This window comes from Pseudonaja textilis, chromosome 4 (assembly GCF_049901715.1).
Source record: "Pseudonaja textilis isolate UNSWEBS1 chromosome 4, rPseTex1.2, whole genome shotgun sequence".
In the NCBI taxonomy this organism is placed as follows: domain Eukaryota; kingdom Metazoa; phylum Chordata; class Lepidosauria; order Squamata; family Elapidae; genus Pseudonaja; species Pseudonaja textilis.
Window position 1 is genome coordinate 49,599,967 of NC_141993.1, and position 20,619 is coordinate 49,620,585.

The 20,619-nt window shown below is 43.9% G+C and overlaps 1 protein-coding gene across 8 annotated transcripts in view; it reads right to left on the minus strand.

The window, feature by feature from the left end:
- Positions 1-19,900, minus strand: part of LDB1 (LIM domain binding 1) — a 72,130-nt gene extending 52,230 nt beyond the window's left edge. For all 8 annotated transcript variants that reach the window (XM_026701182.2, XM_087932886.1, XM_026701181.2 and 5 more), the window contains exon 1: positions 19,491-19,900. In XM_026701182.2, coding sequence (XP_026556967.1) covers positions 19,491-19,515 — 25 coding nt within the window. In that variant the 5' untranslated portion in view covers positions 19,516-19,900. The remainder of the gene's footprint in view (positions 1-19,490) is intronic.
- Positions 19,901-20,619: the final 719 nt, after the last annotated feature.

The window sequence follows — 20,619 nt, forward strand, 5'->3', positions numbered from 1 at the left end:
CAAAATTCTTGGCTGATGGGATATGCAGTGGACCCTTCCTGCCAGAACAAGTGGGATGGAATGGGACAGGACAATTCCTTTGGGCCAAGGTAGTTCCTCAGATGGTTCTGAACCAACACCTTGAATTGGAACTGGAAGCAGATAGCAGCCGGTGCAGTTCGCCCAACACTGCTGTTACATATGCCACCCTAGTACTTATAGAACGGATTGTGCCACTGCATTTTCCATAGAGCTGTCTCGAGTGTCCAGGTTGGGAGGAGCTCCAGTCTCGGCTCTCACAGGCTGAGCTTGAGATTGAGGCACGCCTCTCACCATCACGTGGTCCTCCGGGCGCGCCCCAGTTTTTTGCTCAGCCTCGTGGCAGTCAGGCTGGTTTTCTTTTTGCTCCTGGTCGTTCTAGCACCTCGTGTTTTCTTTTTTTGATCAACTTGGACTCTCAGACAGCGCAGGAAACTGAGGTTTGAGCTCCCTAGGGAGCCTTTTTCTTCTAAGGGGAATTGTTTCACTATCCTTTAAGGGAGAATCCAGCGCTCGAGCGCTGCCCCCCTCCGATTGCTGCCTTTTCGCTCTGTGCGAAGCTGCATCGTTTCTTTCCTGCCTGGTTTTGTTCTTTGGCGTTTCCCCACGAACGCCCTCTAACCCAGGGAGATGCTTCCTGCCTCTCCCAGGTACTTCTTTGTGGCCTCCGGCCTTTTAACTTCTCCTGGGTGATAGCCGCCGCTGGGGATTGCCTCGTCATTGCGCCCTCCATTTTGGGCTCCCTGTGGTGTCAGCCATCTTGGGAGTGGCAGGAGTCGCCGCCATCTTGTGTGTGGCCGCATGGCCGGGCGCCATTTTTCAGAGGCCTATAACAGGGTTTTTCTTAATGTTTTATAGGCAGACTCCGGACTGCCTATATCCTTGCCTGTTTGCGCTTAGTTTCCATCAGGCTAACCAGGGTTAGTTGTCCCTGTAGCCCTTCCCCAGCAGGCGAGTTAGCAGCTCTGCCATCCCCTTCCCCGGTCCGTCCGGCAGGGTAGCTGCCTGGCGTTCAACTTTTGGCTAATTGGCTTCTGGGCTAGGCCCTGCTGTGCAACAGCCTCCTATTTTAAATACAAAAAAAAAAAAAAAAAAAAAAAAAATTTTTGATCAAAAGGGGGTGCGAAACGTGCGCTAGGATCCCCGGCCTCTACGTAGAGCCGCATCCAAATGTGCAACTGTCCGAGGACCCGTGATGGCACTTTACTTTAAAATTTTTGGTTGGTAGCCCCAGGGACGCCTGCCACTGCTCGAGGCCTACCTGCAGGCCGCATTGTGTTTTGATTCCTGGGCAGATCCTTGGAATGTCCAAATCCCTGCTGGTACCTTGCAATCCTGCCTTGGTACTCCTCTAGATATAGGAGTCTACTGGCTACACAGTCTCTCCCAGCAAGGGAGGTAGCAGCTCCGCCATCCCCTTCCCGGTCCGCCCGGCAGGGGCGTTTTTTTTAGCGTCCATCTTTGGCAATTGGCTTCTGGGCTAGGCCCTACTTCTCAACAACGTGCAAAGCACCTCTGTTGCCCTTGACCTAGGGGGTGCGGAACGAGTACTGGGTTTCCGGCCCCTGCTTAGGCTGTGTCCAGCCTTGTTAATCACCTCACGTTAATCAAGAACTTTTCCTCCTTTCTCCTCTCCAGATGGCAGACGACAATGCATCTCGTGGCACTTCACTGAAGGCCAAGGCTAAGTCTCACCACCTGCGCAAACAAGCACAGGAAACATCCAAAGCCTCTCAAAGGGATGCCCTTAGGCGACACAGGGCCCTTGAAAAGGAGATTGACAGACGCTCTAGGAGTCAAGCTCTGTGCCTCTGGACCCTTCCAATCCCCCTCTACCTCCACCCATCCTCCCTCCTCCCCTGCTTCTGCCTCTTCATCGCAGCCTGGACAGGCCCCTGAGGCACCTTCCCCCCGGCTGCAGGTCTGCGCCCGGAGGAGCCTCACCCACCCCCACGGTGGAAATCCCCGAAAATCTCAAACGAGCGATGGAGCTGGCCATCCGGCACGGGATAGCACAACAGTTTCAGCAGCTGACCGGTCTGGCCCCTAGGCCTGAGGCCCCTGAGGCTCGAGGATCAGCAACTTCGCATGGTCAGGTAGCTCTCCACGGGACTTGACCCTGCCCTTGGAGATGGAGGAGATGGAGGCCCAGGAACTCGGGACCCTACCCTCTTTGGGGACGAGGAGGATCTCGGTGGGGTCTGTCGTAGACAGTGAACTCCTCTCGGAGCAGGCCCCCAGAAGGGGACATGTCGGAGGACGGCCTCTCTCCAGGCCAGCCCGCGTTTCTGGGGCTGTTTAAACCACATCTATTTGGGTCCCTCCTGTTCAAGGCCAGGAATACCTCGGGCCTGAACCCTCCCCCCACCCAACCCAGCGGCATCGGGGTTCCTCCCGACTCCATTTTCTCCCAGCCTGTGGTGGAACCGAAGTGATTCCTGTCCCACCCATATTCTCTGACATGGTCTCAAGGCAGCTAGCCTCCTGGGGCCTCTCCCCCCCAACGCCCAGGACAAGCGGTTTTTCATCTTGAACCGCAGTTCTCTACCTTGCTCGATCCCCGCCCTGTGGACGCAGCCCGTAGTAGGTCTGGCCTCCCGCTCAACTCCCAGCGAGTCCCTCGAAGCTCTCCAGCCCGAGGACAAACGCAGCTGAACTGGCCCTGCGCCGCGCTCATCTCTCTGATGCCTGGGCGGTCAGGGCCTCCACGGCGCGTCTTTTTCACCAGAACCTCCATCAAGTGGCTCCAGCAGCTCAAGCAGCACGTCCCCGCAGCTAATCTCAGAGCGCACCAGGATATTGCCAAGATCCTGGCCGCAGCCGAAGTTCTCTGCAGACGCCACCTTCCAGGCTGCAAAATTCTCCACCAGGGCCATCTCGTCCCAGGTCACTGCCCGTCGCCTTCTCTGGCTCCGCCACTGGCAAGCGGACGTAAAAACAAGGCTAAGCTAGCATCAGCCCCATCTCTGGGGGAAGCTATTTGGACCGGTTCTCGACCCATTCCTGGCCGAGACCCGCAACAAGCGCAAATATCTCCCTTCTCTTGCTAGGAGGTCTGATTTCAGAGGTTCCTCTCCCTCTTCTCGCCAAGGTTCTTCCCGCTCTTCCTCCTTCCCCAGGTACTACCAATCATCTCCCTACAGGCCTCCTGACTGATCGGAACCAGACAGGTCCGGAGGCACCTCGTCCAGGAAGCCCTCCCGGGGATCCGGGAGAGGTTCGTTCAAATGCGTTCCCGATAATGCAGTCGCCCCCAGGTGGCTGCCCCTCCCCCAAAAAAAAAGAAAGAAAGAAAGAAAGAAACAAGTATAAAACGAGGAGAAGGAGAGCGAGAAAGCCAATCCTCTTCAGGCTTCTCGCCTAGTCTGGCTCCACTCTGACACTTAACTCCTGCAAAATCTCTTTCTCTTCAGCCTTGCCCAAACCGTTGGGGAAGCCTAATCCTCATATCTGCCTTACCTCTCCATACCAAGACTCCCGGTAGACCATACGGCTCCCGGACGCAGGCTCATAGTCTGGAGCACCCTTGTCCTCCTCACCTTGCCCCAGGGCATCTGGCCGGCAACACATTTATCCCCACCCCATGTTAGCTGGGGTTCCTTCTCTGGGCCCCCGGCCCACAGCCTCATAATCCAGATACACGGACCCCTTGCCCTGGTCCTCACTACTACCCTTAGTTCCTCTGGGGCGGTCCTCGGTCAGTTGGCTCTTGAGCAGGGCCGACCGCCTCGCTCTGGGCGGAACCAAACTTGGTCCCCACTAGCACAGGTCACAGTTCGGGAACTCCTTACGTCTCCCCTCCATCACTCTGACCTGGAGTTCTCTCAGGGGGTTCCCAACAGGGTCTATCCCATAACACCCTAGGGCGTCCCATCGCCACCCTCGCAACGGTGACCCTCCGGTTATTGAGGGCGCCTCCCCTCACTCTGGCTAGGTCTTCTCAGGGGAACTTCCATCCTCGCCTCTGCCCGGGCTCCTGCGTGCGGGTCCCTAACAAGGTTTTGGCCGCTCTACCTAGTCTCCTTGCCCCACGGTCTCAGTAAGCATCCGTGGCATCCCGGCAGGGCTACCTTTAGACAGCCCTGTCTCCATCAGGCCCTCTCGTTGAGGCATTCCAACCTCCGAGGGGTTCTCCTGTTGGGCGTGCCCTCCAGCGGGTCATCAGGGTTCCAGGAGAGGTCCCATTCCAGACGGGAGCCCGCCCGCAGGACTAGCCAAGCTTTGGTATGTCCCAACCTGGACACTCGAGACAGCTCTATGGAAAAGGGGCGTTGGTTCTTGCCTGATACGCTTCTTTCGTAGAGCTGTTGAGAGTGTCCAGCCCCACCCGTAGGCCGTCTGGTGGGAAACCCTGCTGTTCGACCGAGCAAACTAATATTTTTTTCCTGAGTAAGATGAGAACAGGACCTTCCTTCTCGTCTTCGCAAAACTGGGGCGCGCCCGGAGGACCACGTGATGGTGAGAGGCGTGCCTCAATCTCAAGCTCAGCCTGTGAGAGCCGAGACTGGAGCTCCTCCCAACCTGGACACTCTCAACAGCTCTACGAAAAGAAGCGTATCAGGCAAGAACCAACGCCCCTTCTGGGCCAATTGTAGCTTCCAAATACTCTTCATGGGTAGCCCCATGTAGAGAGTGTTGCAGTAATCCAAATGAAAGATGACAAGGGCATGAAGGACTGAATGCAGCAATTGCTGCATGCAGCTGTTGAACATGAACTTGATAGCTTAAAAGCCCAACTCGATGTTTTTTATAATTAAACAATGAAGTACATCAGTGGTAGTCAACCTGGTCCCTACCACCCACTAGTGGGTGTTCCAGCTTTCATGGTGGGCGGTAGGGGTTTTGTCCCCTACTTTATAAATCACCATTACTGTGGAACCAGTGGGCGGTTAGAGAAAATTTTACTACTAACAGAGATACAAAAGTGGGTGGTAGGTATAAAAAGGTTGACTACCCCTGGAGTACATGATAAAAACCACGGATATACAAAGTACTATGGACATGGAATATTCCATGCATGATCAGTCAGTACGGAACGGCCCGTGCACAGAGTGAAAGAAATATGGTTTGTCTGAACATGATCATGAACATGACTGGGATGCAGCAAGGACAAGCAAAGCCAACAGCATATTGCTGTGAAAAATGCAGCAGGTTGTTGTGCACATAGGGGTAGGAACAAAGGGGAAAGAAGGCACATAGCAAAGGGAGAGTAAACCCCATCTGTTGGGTAAGTGCAGGAGAAAAAGAAAGGACACAATACGGTAGTCCAGAAGTACAGTCAATTTGGCAGTTAGATGCAAAGTGGTAGCAGCAGGTAAGGAAGGTACAAGAAAGTCCAAGTGAGAATGCCATGATGAATTCAAGTACAGTGATAGGTCAAGGAGAATAAAGGAAGGAGCTGGAAAAATCAGCAGTGAAGCTGCGTCCAGGCCATGTGGAAGAAGAGGGACAAGAGGTTGTTAAAGTTCTTCTGGATTTGCTGCTGAAATCTGAATCAGCTTAAATGATACAGACTGTGCTTTGTCCAAACCCCGACCCATCCAGAATGGTCAAATTGAAGTTCCAAAGGACAGTGGACTTTGCTTTATTCATGGAGCTACACACATTTTCCCTTCATGCACAATGCTAGGGAAAAGAAAGTTCATGTGGTTTTAGAATAGTGTGCCAGGATAATCTAGAAAAGGCTACAGAAAAAATACTGTATATACCCTGAAGGTATTTTGCAAGACCATGTACTACTTGTACAACACACTTCTATGGCTTTTGGAAAACATATCATTTCTGCATTTCCTTAACTTGTTGCTTTTGTACTACTTCAATGCATTGGGAATCCCATTTCTAGCAAGAAAGAGGCAAAAAGAATTACTGAAAAGACAAGAATTTTATAACTCATGAAACCAGCCAACAATGTCATATACAGGCCTGTTTTTAAAAGTTCGCATTCTTCTAACCCACTGAATCACAAGCTAGCTAACTATAGTATACCAAGCATGTTACACTATTTCAATCAATATGGTAGTTTAGATACAGCAAAATGGAACAGGTAAACTATGGTTGAATTAAACTATAGTTAAAGAGTCTGAAGAAACTTTTACAAATATATCTATCTCAGTTGTTGCTCAGAGACCTATAACACATAATAGCCCAGTCCTTCCCATTCTCCATTCTGGCCCTTTCAAGATACAAATAGTCTTCAACTTACAACTGGAATTACAGTCATTATGGTCAAAAGTCGAGGCACCCATATGACTGGAAGTAGTTTTCTGGCTTTTTACATAGCAGTCATCAAGTAAACACATGGTCATTAAATATTATTTAACTAAAGTATTAGTTAAATATTATTAAATATTAAAACTATAGCTACTTTTGCTACAGTATCACTGGCAACTCTAAAAAGACCATAGAAACATTTTATGAGTTGACAATCACAGGTTGCCAGATAAGAGTTATGATCTGAGATCCACAATAGTTAGCCCGTTGCAAGGAGATATATATGGTAATGGTAGCAGCTCAGCTTAATCCACCCACTCTGTGAAGGACTGCATAGTTGTAGATGCTGGACAGGAAGAGAATTATTTGTGTATATCTAAGTACCATTGTTCCTTGATGGGATAATGGCAGAAGTTGCATAGTATGCATATATGTAGAACTGATGGCATCAGCAATTTTCCCGGGTGTGCTATGTGATGTCCATTCCAAAATCTCCCAATCTTTGCTGCTTGTTATACTGCTTTCTAAGGTCACTTTCTAAAGATACATCACAATGGGTTTCAGGCTTTCAGCTGATGTGGTTTCTCTGCTGAGAATAATTTACATTACTTCTAAAGCTACTAATCAATTTTGCTGCATTTCTAATTAACTCTACTATGAAAAGAGAAAGTGAAAACACAGTCGTATGTTTGCAACAGGAAACCTTAGCTAGATCCCTATGACACAATGGATGCTCTTTGGTAAGAAGCCTGGTATCTGCTGCTGAGCCCTTGTACAAGCAGGCAGTTTGTGAATTCCAAGTTAGTCAGGAAATGTTATCAGACAACAACACCAAACTCATCAGGGAGTAGTAGCATCTGCAGCACTAAGATTAGAACTTGCAAAGTACTCCTTGCTTGGACACAGGGCTGGGGGATTAAAAATGAAGAATGCCTACTCAGTAGGGAACTCTCTATTTAACTAGGCAAGATCCCAACAGGGACTGTAAACCAATCCGGATTGGACTATACTGTCCTCCTGGGAAAGAGCTGGCAGGAGAAACTGCCTTCTTAGTGCATTCAACATTCCCCCAGAAGCCCAGATGCTAGAGCTAATGGAGGATATGGGGGAAAGAATGTGTTTGAGCTATTGTGTATGTGTTAATAAACATTTGCATTTGGGTATTTATGCAAATATATGGGTGTTACATATTAACTGTAGGCATTCATAAATACTAGGTATTCTGCAAATAATAGAGCAATTTGTATCTCCTGAGTATGAACCTTTGTGATCTGTGCTTCAATCTACATGTTTGAGCACCTGAGCTCTGAGAGAGGTAAAACATGTATAGGATCTGCATAGTTGCTTTTTCATATTTTTTTCATATTTTACATAATTGCAAAGGTAACTGGTTTCCTAAGCATATACATTTGAATCTAGATTTCAAGATATTACCCAGATTCAGTAGTCATTTCCCAAGGAATACATACTGATGCATAAAATTGATCTCTCAATACATCCTTTGGGCAGCAGGAGGTTCACCTAATTTTTTTCTCTATATTGGGTGCCTCCCACATAATTGTTATTGCTAAAGAGCCTTCATAATTACTAGCACTCATAGCCCTTATGTTGGCCTAACATAGGAGTCCCCATTCGACCTATCTAGAAAGCATCTTAATAGGGAAGGACTGCTTTTTTTTCTAATAACACTACCATGGCATAGTAGCCACTTTTCATTAACAAATGCACTTGAAGTAGGTTTGTTTCACTGAGGACACCTTAATAATCTAACCTTGCCCCCATCCATCTTCTGACTTTAAGAAAACCAGGATAATGCATTGGTGTTGGGAGTTGGAGCAAGGAGACCCTAGTCCATCTCTTCAGCCACAGAGGCTCAATGAGTGTCTTTGAGCCAGTAAAGCTCTCAGTCCAACCTACTTCATGGAGTTAATACTGTGGGGAGAAATAGGAGGAGAGAGTACTATGTAGTCCATTTTTACCTCCTGAATGATAAGCAGGATATAAATCAAATAAATCAATAAAATATCTATGTCACACAACATAAATGAGTAATATTTTTTTCTCCCAAGAAGATGAATAAGGAGCTATTATTCAACCTCTCCCAAAGTCCCATCAACTGAAGGTAACCACAAGTTCTCCTGCAGCTGTCTGATAAGAACCTTTCCTATAAGTCCCATTTTCTTTATGCAAAAAAATTGAAGAGTAGGCTTGATTTTCTTCTTGCCATATTTTTTTCTTTGCCCAAAATTACATGCATACATATAAAATCCTCAGTTTGCACTACTGTCAGGTCTGTGATCCTGCTAGCCCATTTCCCAAATCCCATCAAATAATAAGATGATGTTAATGTCCAAACAGTACAATACTGTATAAACAGGAGACCAATATTTGTTCTTGCATTAAAAAGGAAACTTAATTTTTTTTGCTGAACTCTTTATATCTCTCACCCAGTCACTAAACTGTTATTGTTAAAATAAGGAATCTTTTTCTAGCATTCTATTGACAATGCATTACACAGTACTATTAATACCTATATCAAGGATCTCCAAACTTGGCAACTTTAACATACATGGCTGGTTGTGGAATTCAGGGAGTTGAAGTCCACAAGTCTTAAAGTTGCCAAGTTTGGAAACTCCTGATCTATATAATATCAGCATTACAGGACAAATTTTTGAAATCTCAAGTCACCCTCTCAAATCATAAGAATTGAAGGAAATTTATTCCAGCACCCTGTTTCCCAGTGCTCTTCAATATCTTCATAAATCATTTAAATGAGGGTATAGAAGGAAAACTCATCAAATTTTCAAATGACACCAAGCTGGCAGGAATAGCCAACACTCCAGAAAATAGGCTTGAGATAGAGAAGAATTTTGACAGACTTAAACACTGTGCTGTATCTAACAAAATGAAATTCAATGGTGATAAAAGTAAGATTCTACATTTAGACAAGAAAAATCATATATACATGTATAGAATGGGTAGCATCTGGTTCAATGGTGCGGTTGACCCAAAGAGCAGCTGAGACATGTGAATGGTTGCAGGAATTGGGAGTGTCTAGTTCAATGAAAAGATAGACTAGGCGTGGCATGATAATGTTCCAATATCAAAGGGGTTGCCACAAAAAAGAGGGAATCAACCTATTCTTCAAAGCAACTGAAGTCAAGAAGCAACGGATGGAAACTCATCAAGGAGAGAACTAACCTACAACTACAGAGAAATTTCCTGACAGAACAATTAACCAGTGGAACAGCTTGCCTTCAAAAGTTTTGGGTGCTTCATCACAGGAGATTTTTAAGAAGAGTCTTGTCTCAAATTGTATGGGGTCTCCTGCTTGAGCAGAGGGTTGGACTAGAAGACCTCCAAGGTCACTTCCAACTCTATTCTGATTGTTTTCTCATCAACTACTATACCAAATATTTTAAGGTGAAGTGGAAAAATCCAGCAAAGAAATATTCTAAAGATGGAATTATACTTTTATAGTTGCTGGGCATCACTGCTTCTGAACTGTTCTGGACTGCTTAATGTAATAGTTGTAGTTCAAGCCAACACAGTTTCTATGCTCAATATTACTATATGTATTGAAACACTATATACTACATTTTCCCATAGCAGGAGGTGAATAGCATTCTCTTTCTCTCAGAGTAAACAACTGAAAAGAAATTTCTTGTTCATTATGCAGCTAGAAAAAAGGGAAAATATTGTTGCTTTTTGAGAGCACTTAATTGCTACAGAGTAACAATTCTCGTTCTTATTTCTATATAATATTTTGGTGTAGGACAATACATTTCTGTTAAGTAGACCATTTTTATTTGCATTTTAGTCAGAGTTATTAGAATGAAAGAATATCTATGCAGTGCAGAGATAATGATTATGGCTTAAACGTGGTCTTTTACATATGCCATTTGTAAAAGAAACACACAGAGGATAAGTAACCTTCCAGTTTCACAATGTAAATATGGATGCAGCAGGCTATCAGTTCAGCACTAAATTCTTGATTTTATGCCAATTTCAGATTTTCCTCCCCACTTTCTTTACTCATACATAGCTAAATTTCCTTAATTTTTCTGGCAGCTTAAAAGTTTTTTTGTTAAGATGAAACATACCCTGCAGTGCCCCCATACACTTGCAATACCTACAGTAACTGATTACTTAAATTCAGTTGTCTGGCATATCCTACCTAGAAAGCAGGACTAATAGAGTTTGTGATAACACTTCAGTCAGAATTATTGCATGACAAACGCTTCATAGAAATATGACTTCAAAGCACATTTTGCAAAGAACCAGAAACATATACTACTGTATAATTTCTGGTAACATCCTTAAGATTGCTAAGCTTAAGAATGACATGAAACAAGAATCTTATTTTCTCTTTAACCATGAATGATGGAAAATGCCAATCAATGAAAAAGTTGTATAAAGTAGTGAATGAAGTTCAGCAATATCTGGGATTCAAGTAAATATTTGAAAACATAGTAGGTGAAGCAACATTTAGAATATTATTGTAATCAATTCTACAAGTTGATACTTCCTCTCACCTCTATGTTAAAGTTCCCTATGAGGGTCCTAGATCAAAAAGGATCCAACCTCCTAAATTTATTCTGCTTTCAACCTTATAGATTACATTGTTCTAATCAGCTAATTAATTAGCACATCTTAATCAAGACCTTTTAATGCTTGGTGGTATTTCAGTGGAAACCTGAATTACCTCGTATTACAGTATGTCATGTGCTTCCTTAAAATATAATTGCACGGGGAGATTTTGTGATAGTTTTAGAAAATATGTAAACACCATGCAATCAGAAAAAATTAGGTGACAAAGAACACAAAAAAGTGCAGGATACATGAAAATAAATTTAAAAATGTGTTTCATTGTTGTAGATTGGCAGTTAGTGGGAATTAAAAATTCCTGGTCAGGAAGTCTAAAAAAGCACAAGATAAGTATGGATGCCAGAGGGAAAAGAATTTGGATGAATCACATTCAAGAGAGAGGTTGATAAGCTTAGAAAGGGGTCAGAATAAAGGTGGCAAAATGGCTGACTTCAGCGGCACATTTCTTTTTTATTTCTTAAAGATATTGGGAACAAAAAGCCACTAGGAGGCAAACTGTTTCAATTTCCACTCATATATCCCTCCCCAAAGAGTCCAGAATGAAATTGCAAAAATCTAGCAGTGATTTGGACCATACTCTTTAACACCTCAGAGAGTTTTTTTTAATGTAGGGGTGGGAACAATTTGTCTCCCAGTGATTCCTGTCTCTATCCCTACCCTTAATTCCCCCAAGGCTAAAAATGGGGTACCTTTCTTACTAGTGACATCAACTTTGACCTTCATGCTGATTGGAGACGCAAATTGCAGCCTCCAATCCTGGGAAAGCTGCCCACTCAGCTTAATTGTATGGCTTCATGCCATATGTGAACTAACTGTTGTATCCCAAATAAAATAATAATAAAAAGTAGCTTGTAGTGTAATGCAATGTGAACGATGTTTTGTTCTCATGCATAAGGTTTTCTTATTGTATCTATTGTTATACCAGATTTTTTAAACCCAAACATTTCCCATTATTGTTTGCATGTCTTCCTTAGCCCTCCCTCCAACAAGAAATAAACTTAATCTTGAGCTAGTAAACCTCCTTTGGAGGGTCAGAAATTGAGACTAGTGAGAAAGGAGATGTTTTTAGTCTCTTTCATCTTTTGCCATTTTCCTACTGCAATTGCCTCTTCCAGCTGCTCCAGCATAGGTTTTCAGAGGTCAGTTTATCTTTGCAGATATGACTCTTGAGGGGAGGAAAGTTCTTTTCAAATATGAAAGGCAGATGGTTAGGTCGAGAAGGGACCTGAGAGTTTGTTTAGAATCAGCCTCTTTCAGCAGAAAACAATCTTGAGTGATTGCAAGAAAACCAGCTGGATGGTAAAGGGGAATTCCAGTTTGCTGCAGCTTTAGCCTGTCCCAATAGGAAGCACTTCCTGCCTCCTGCAGGCCCCCCTCCCCCAGCCTTGCTCATCCCCTCTCTATTCCCAGGACGAGTGCATGCCCAGGCGGTGCTGAGTGAGCCCCAGGCTGGCAGCAAGGAGGCTCTTTTGTATTTCTCTTGGAGGTGATTGGCTGGTGAATCCCCTAGGCAGCCAAGCGGCAGAGTAGAGCGGAGTTGCTGCAGTCTGGCTGGCAGGGTTTCACATGCACCCAGCATGTGACAGTTCCCAATTAACTCCTGCTCCAGTTCTGAACATACGCAGGAAAAGCCACACACATAGCCAATATAGCTCTCTCATCTCCCACCAACCATCACCGATGGATATTTACTGTTCCTGCCTCCATTTACCTCCTACTGTCTCCATCCTCATTCTACTGCTTTTCTAATCTGGCTATCGCAGGCAGCAAAGTCCTATCTCCTTTTTCTGGGCAACAATTCCTATCAGCATCTGATGAGAGCTAGTTTGGTCTAGTAGTGGTTAAGACACCAGGCTAGAAACCAGGAAACTAGTATTGCCTTAGACATGCAAGTTGTTGGCTGGGTGACTTTGTCCCTCTTTCAGCCCGGATATCAGGCTCAGGCAAGAAGCTGATCAGTCAATTCCTGTTGCAACCAATAGATCAACATTCAGTTGACAGTCCCTAAACTTGCAGAGGGGGGAGAAAGACACTAGGAAAGAAAGAAAAAAAAATTCATGTCAGCAACTACTGCCATCCTGTGGCTTGGATAATAAGAAAGCTCCTTCCTTTTGTTTTGCCAAGCACTCTTTCAAATGTCCACTACTAGGAGAAATTAAACAATCAGCATTTACTTAAATTTGACTCAGTATTATTTGTCTCTCTTCATGAATTTACAGCCAGTATTTAAACCCTAAAGCCCAACACTGCTCAGTGAAAATTTCATTTGCAGTTTTTTTCAGGTACCTCTTTCCCACATTCTCTGGATTTTTCAAACCCATAAGCAATACAGATTTCCCAAGTTTCTATCTGCGTTTTCCACAAAGTCCGAATTTAATTCATGTGCTTTTCTCACAAATCTTATAAACACACTGATGTTGATGAAGTTTATGCAATATAGTAAGCTAAAATATGATTGGCTAATTGTGCTTCAGAATGCTATATAAATTAAACCAATATGATTAACTTATTATTCAATGTGCTGTACAAACTATGCAATTTGAGGAATTTATTAGAATTAGTGGACAATTTTAGCTGCACAACATGAAAAGTTAGCCAGGTCATGGCTGCAAACATGCTACTGAAATAGATGGATCACTTCATTGGGAAATATATATTGTCTCATCTCAAACAACCTAAGTCAAGTTTGTGTTTGTACAGCTATCCATTGAACATCATTAAAGTAAAGGCACTCTCCTCATACTTTCTATTTTAAATTTTATTTTTGTCGTTTACAAGTCACCATCAAGGATCTGTCTGTGTGTCTCCCTCGTTTCTATTTGGCAGAGCTGTAACATTGGTTAGTAGCTCCAAATGGAAAAGTGGTTTCCTAATCCATTTATTGCAATAATGGAGTCTATGTCATTTATTTGCTAGAATGTCTGTCGAAGTCAAAAGCAGGTTAAAAAGTGACTGGTTCCTATTTTGTACATGGCTAGTGGTATCAGCAGAAATTATTATGTAGTTTATACTAGTTTCAAGTAGTAGCACTCAGAACATTGGGACACAGACCTACACAGATCACTTGTTCTATAGACATTCTCAGTCTTGCAGGAACTTCCTCAGTCTGAGGAAGCTGAAGAAGCTTCTTGGATCAGAAGCGAAACATCTCCAAAAGGAAAAAAATGAGAAAGTCCAGTTACCTCCTGAAAAAGCACCTTTGGGATAAATCACTAGGGTATTTCAACCTTTAAAGAGCTTAATAAACAAAGCTAGCATTTCCTTTTAAGACTGGTTTCTGATTCAAAAGGAAATAAAATTACATCTCAGTCTGTTCCTTACTGGAGGAGAAAATTCTTATTCATTGTGCATCGTATTCAGATTGGGAATCTCATTTTCTTTTAAAACAAACTTTAGCTTCTGGTCCTTAAAAACGGAGTGGGGGGAATTTGTTGAAAAATTGGAAAACAAAGAATATCTTAAATATGTTTCTGGGCAGGAGTGAGGTGGGCCTCCAAGTATTCTGGACTTAAGCTACAGCTTCTCTAGTTAGCATGAATAATGGCAAACAATTGTAAGCACTCAGTTGTAGCCCCCCAAAACTGAAGAGTTCCTATTTGCCTATCACTGCTCTAGAAGTAGAGTAGATTTTCTAAGGTCTTACAGAGAAACTTACTAAAGCTCCTATTGTGCTGAATCAAGTACTCTACAGTTTCTCTCTCCCTTGCTCAAGTATATTTTAAAAATACTATGAGGGAAAAAAAAGATGGACCACTTTTAATTCCTTGATCTCTCTTCTAATCCATCATGACAACACAGAACAAAAAGCAATTCAGAGATAATATTTATAATAATTTAGAATTGGTATTTCTTTCACAGAATACAGTACAACCAATGGATCAGATCCTTGGTCCTTATTTTCTTCTGTAATGTGTCATCGAAAAATGAATGATAGAATGTTTGGTAGCATGAAACTGGTTGTGGGACTTGGAAGGGAAGGATTTCAGCTATAATTTCCAGTGCAAATGCTGGGAATTCAGTTTTAAAATGTAATGCCTCCAAAGTCATATTTTCTGTCTGAGATTATAAAGTCAGGATAAAGGACTATAATAATCTAGAATGCCTCCACATTGGGACACAATAGTGCAATGTAGCCACTGCTCTTCCTTTGTAGTTTTAAAATGTATTTATCATTGTGCTTTCACACTGAACTTTGCACTGAGTTACTAATCCTGCAATCTTGCAATCTGTATCAGGTGAATAGTGGAAATGAGAAGTACATGACAGGTAAGCAGTTTCAGTTATTCATATCCATCCATTTTAACAGAGCCAGGCAGATGTGAGTTCTTAAATATCTTTTAAATATATTATTAACAGCAAATTTGAGTAAATGCATGAAGAGAAATATAAATATCACAAGTAAACAACAAAGTTAATAGTAATGTAGAATAAATACAGTAATAATACTCTGCCAATGAAGAAAATGCAAACAAGAAGGAATGGTTTCTTAATACCATAAAGGTTTTTTCTGTGTGATGTAAAATAAGGTAATAAGGTATTTCTTAGCCATTCTACCCTTTAAAGACTTTTATTTCCAAATGTGTTGTAATCCACCCACCCCACTTCATAGAGAATGTTAATTAATTCAGGCTAATTCATAAAACTATAGAGGAATGTGAAAATATAAGAAAAGCTTTGGGAGGAAAGTTATCTTAATTCTCAGGAATATATGACACTTTTACATTAAGAGAGGAAAGCTCTTGTAGCCCAATCCTAACTTGGAAATCCTCAGCACACACTAACAGAAAGCTAAAGTAAGTTTTACCTCAAGGTAAAAAAAAAAAAAAAAAGGTCCTTGGCAGACAATGGTCAGAATACAAGATCTATCCAATCCAAAATCTTTGTTTGTGCCTAAGAGGGAAGTTTTGAGGAAGAATTTCAAAGGCACTTTGTAAAACATGCATATCAAGGTCTTTACAGATACACACAGATTTATTGAGTTTGGAAGTATTCTTTTTATACCTTTACAACAAGGTAGACATTCCCATATTTTACTATTCTCAGAAGACAAGCTTGTATCTTGTAGATTAATGTTTAGGGAAGCAGATAATCGAGCCACCAATATTATAGAATAGATACCTATAGATCAATGAAGGCATTTAGAAAATAGATTCAGCACATAACCATGTGATATACAATGAACTCAAAATTGCCAGTCAGTTTTTCGTATTAGAAACTTGAGAACAAATATTTTGATTATTTTCCAAGCAGATTCTTTTTCCTGACTCACCCGCGCAATCCATTAAAATGGTTTTACAGGATACTAGTCATGGAAAGCCCCTTGAACTGAAGTTACTTTCTGCTCAATTGTGTCCAATTGTAGAAATCCTTACAGTTCCCCAACTGCATGAAAATCATCATCATGCACACTACTACAGAGCAGCTTCACTGAATGAACAATGACAAAGGGATAGTATGTCCAGCACCATCTCCAATCAGTTATATCCTCCTTCTCCATTATACACTTTTGCCATTCTTTTCCCCTTAAAAATTGGGGAAAATTTTTTTTAATCTGAATTTGGGAAAGTGGAGAACTATCAAGCAAAAGACAAATGAACAGATCAAATACTGGGATCAGACATTTTCCTCCAGTCTAAAGAATGACGATGAGGAACTCGCTTTGCCTTATCCTTCGGAGAATAGAAGAAATGCAGAGCTACACCATATGTAGAAATGACCAATGGAGGCCGCCCTTTTGTTATAACTTATAAATGCCACTGCTTCCTCTTTAAAGGCAGACACCCACAGCTGGAAACTCCTCCAAGTTAATGCACCCCCTCCTCCCCAGAAGAGCAGCCACATGAGAGGTTCATTAAATGTTTCTAGCTGGCAGAAAGCCAGAACCCGAGCTTGTTTGTTCTTCATTCCAATAAACAGTCTGTCATGAACTCCAAGAGCAAAATCACAAGGAAAGCTTCAATTTTCAGAAGAAAAATCATATACAAAAATATAAACCCAGCAGTTTACTCCTTACATTTTTTTTTTAAAAAGGCCACAGTCAACTGGCAGGCTGATTTGATTCTCCTAGGAGGCCCTCCGAATCCCAGGACAATTATAATACCTTATCCATAAACATGATTACATCATAACTTAGGACATGGAATAGTAACAACACAGTGTTTGTTTCACATGCAATGTTGTAGCAAAGTGAGATTTAATAAAATCTTGGCTGTATCACAGCCCCTACACCCTTCCCAAGGCTCAGCTAAAAAGCAAAATAGCAATAATGGCATTATCCTATACAGACATTTGTGAGCATTTAGCTGCAACGTAGCAAAAATTAACCTCAAGCGCACAGAGCAAACATGAATGTGAAATTCCCTCCGAGAAATCGGGTATGGCCAAGCTGCAGCCTGGGAGCAGGATGTTGGTTCCATGAGCTATCCTGCCAGCCCCCATTTCAGTCAATGGGCAAGGGGGGAGGGAGAGGGAGAGGTGAAATCCTGGAAAAGTGTGAAAGGAAGTTGGGTGGGGGAAGGGGGAGAAGCCCATGCTGTGCCTGGTGCTTTAAATGTTTGGCCTGGCTTTGGAGGGAGAACACGTGACTTTCTGCTTGAGGAAGCAGCAGCAGCTCTGGCAGCTTCCAGCGGGAGATGGAGGAGGAGGACAAGGAGGTAGTAGTGGCAGTGGGGGTGGGGGAAGGGAAACAGGAAAGGAAAGGACTTGTTTAAAGCAGGGATTGCTGCAAGCTAAGGGAATAGATTCAGCCAGACAACAGGTAGGGGGCAATGGCGGAATCAAAGAGGTGAGCTACTCAAATATCCAGCATCAGAGCAGGCAGGCAGTTCTGGCTTTCTGGGAGGAAGGAATGGTGGTGGTGCTCTATACACATTGAAGGAATTTACCTAGATCTGGAGCAAGGAACATGAGGCACTGAGACAGACAGCTTGGGAAATACTACCTGGATGTTTCACAGCTGGCAGAATCTCAGCTTGGAGCTGAATGCTTTGCAAGAATTGCAGGAATTCTCACAGAGAGAAACCGTGTCTCTGTCAAACTACAGTAGAGGACATCATCCCTCATACCTGGAGACCTGACATATATGTCAGGACTTGCCTGTTGAAAAGAGCCTATCCATGTATGTACTCTGCGTAGTTCATTTATTCCAAGCAGAGAAGCATGGAATCACCATGTTTCTAAGGAAGACTAATACCTGAATTGCATTTCCAAATTTTGGAACATATCTCATCCTAAATTTAATCTTCTTTACATTTATATGTCGTCTAGGAAACACAAGTAGGATGGTTTTACATTTTACAGTTAAGGTCATTCAAAGACTAGTACTATTTATTATTAATTTTATTTGCCACCTATCTCACTGTGGGAGGTTTAAAATACTGTAGGCAGCTTAAAATTGTGGGGCAGTGGAAGAAACACATAATGCCAATATTCAACTGTCTTGGATTGTCTCAGAAAGCTAAGCAATGCTAGCCGTGGTTGGCACTTGGATGGGAAATGACCATGAAATCGCAAGGCTGCTCAATTGAGAAGACAACAACAGAATGCTTCCACACTGTTGCCAAGCAAACAATCAAGACATGTCCATAAAGTCACTAGGAATCAAGCTTGACTGAAGAGAAATGCCGACTTTTTTTTTTAACCTAACAGTATAGCATTTCCTTCTAAGTTTCATGTGAAAGAGCCGAGTACATTATAATCTACTCAGCTCTGATGAATCTGTATCTATGCCAACCGTGTTTAAAAGCTATGCAGGTTCCATTTCCTAAAGGTGGAAGATGCCTGTCCATCCTCCACATTAACAGACTTTATCATAATCTCTCCCCTCCCAGGCCACCAAGGCCAACTTAGCAATGAAAAGAGCTATCCCTTCACACCGCTCCTCCATCAGGGAGTGAAGCTTTGCCCTGACACAGCAGAGCAAATAACCACATCCTTGAGAATTGGCATGCCTTCAATAACAGGCATTTATAATCCTAAACAGAAGAAATGTTTCAGATTTCAATGTCCATCTTGAAGGAGAGGCCAGAAAACCAACTTGACACAGCTGCATCCTTCTGCTATGAACACAAAATACTCCTGGCCAATGCTCTGCCCATGCAGAGAAGCCCTAGAGAATAGGACCCACTGAGGAGAGGTCTCCCCTTACCTATTTTTGTAAGATAGATATAGCTTGCCCATAACCTCTTCAGTTTACCTGCAGCATACTCCGAGTATCCCAGACCCCCTTTCCTTCTCCCGGAGATTGCCGTCCATCAAAACAGTAACTTTCACGAATATTCCCCTCCCAGACGGGAACCCCTCAGGAACCCCAGACTTCTTTCCCAACCGATACCCAGAGTTAACCGCAAGCAAAACGATCAATAGCATAGGCACCGGGCGCCCCAGCCCCAAACCGATACCAGGTTGCCCTCCTGCTGCCAGAAAACCGAATTCCCGCGCTCATGCTTGTAAAGGAAACCTGAATTCCCAAATGCCATTTTCTTTCTCCCTTGTCTTTTTCCTGGAAGAAGAAAGATTGCTCCGAGGTTGGTTTTCCCACCGCCTGCTCCCAACTGCAGAGGGGCCCGGGCAGGGGCAGGAGGAAGGAGAGTCCCTGGACTCGTAAAAAGGATGTACGCCCCAGCCCTTCTCTTTTTCAGCGCGCCTAGACTCACCTGGGCATGCACAGCCTACTGACATCTTCACATGCCCGGCCTGGCGCAGCAAAGGTGCGACGTGCCCGCTCGGCGGGTCCTGGCATCCGCCGCTCTGAGAGAGACCCCAATCGCTGGGCAAGGCCGCCCCCGATTGTGGGGCCTCCCCGCCGGGAAGCACAGCAACCGCAGTAAGTGGGGCAGCCCAATGCCGCTTCTCCCTCCGCTCGTCGGCGAGTCCAGGGCTGGGCTGCGTTGGCCTGGCGGTGCGCGAGACGACCCTGCGCTCCCACCGACTCGGAATCCGATCGCTGGGCTGATTAATATGCTAATTGCGCGGCGAAGGAAGAGGAGGAGGAGGAGGAGGAGAGGAAGAGGAGAGCGCGAGCTTGTCAAAGTGACCTGAGCTGAGTGGCGCGCCGCGATAGGGAAGGGAAGGGCGAGGAAAGAGGGGGGGAGGGGCAGCCATGTGACGCAGATGGAGAAAAACACACCAATCTCTGCCACAGTAGCCACCCTAGGCGGGCTCGCGCGAGGAGAGGAAAGGGGAGGGAACGGAAGGGAAGGGAGGGAACGCAAGGCAAGACGCGCGCTTCCGCGTGTGTGTGTGGTGTGTGTGTCTGTGTTGTGTGTGCTAAAAAAAAAGACATGTGCTGACACGTTTGCAGGCAGAGGTACCGTATACGCTTCACTTGTGCGCAGGTTGTTGTTGTTTTTTAAAGGCGCGAATTGTGACCCGCGTAAGTAAAAGAGAGCCAAAAATAAAAATAAACCCTTCTCATTTTCCTTTCACCGAGGCAGCATTTTTTTAAAAATCCAAACCTCCGCTTTAATCAGAACAGTCCTTTCACATTTTCCGACGAGTTCAGACTCTCCCGATCTGTTGGGCTTCATGCGCTTATAGCTGGGTATTTCACTGCCTGGAAAGGACAAACTGAAGGTTCCTCCAGATTGCCTGTAAGTCCTGCTTTCAAAGGATGAGCAGACTTTGGTTTAGTAGGCTCTGCTTTGTTATAAACTATGTAAAATCCTGAGATTCACTAGGTGCAGCCAGGTGCAAAAAGAGAAGCCATACACAGATGCCTTAGGCAAAGGGCACTCCAGAAGTGGTTAAGGCTCACAGTGCTGTTCCACAAAACTGATTCCTCAC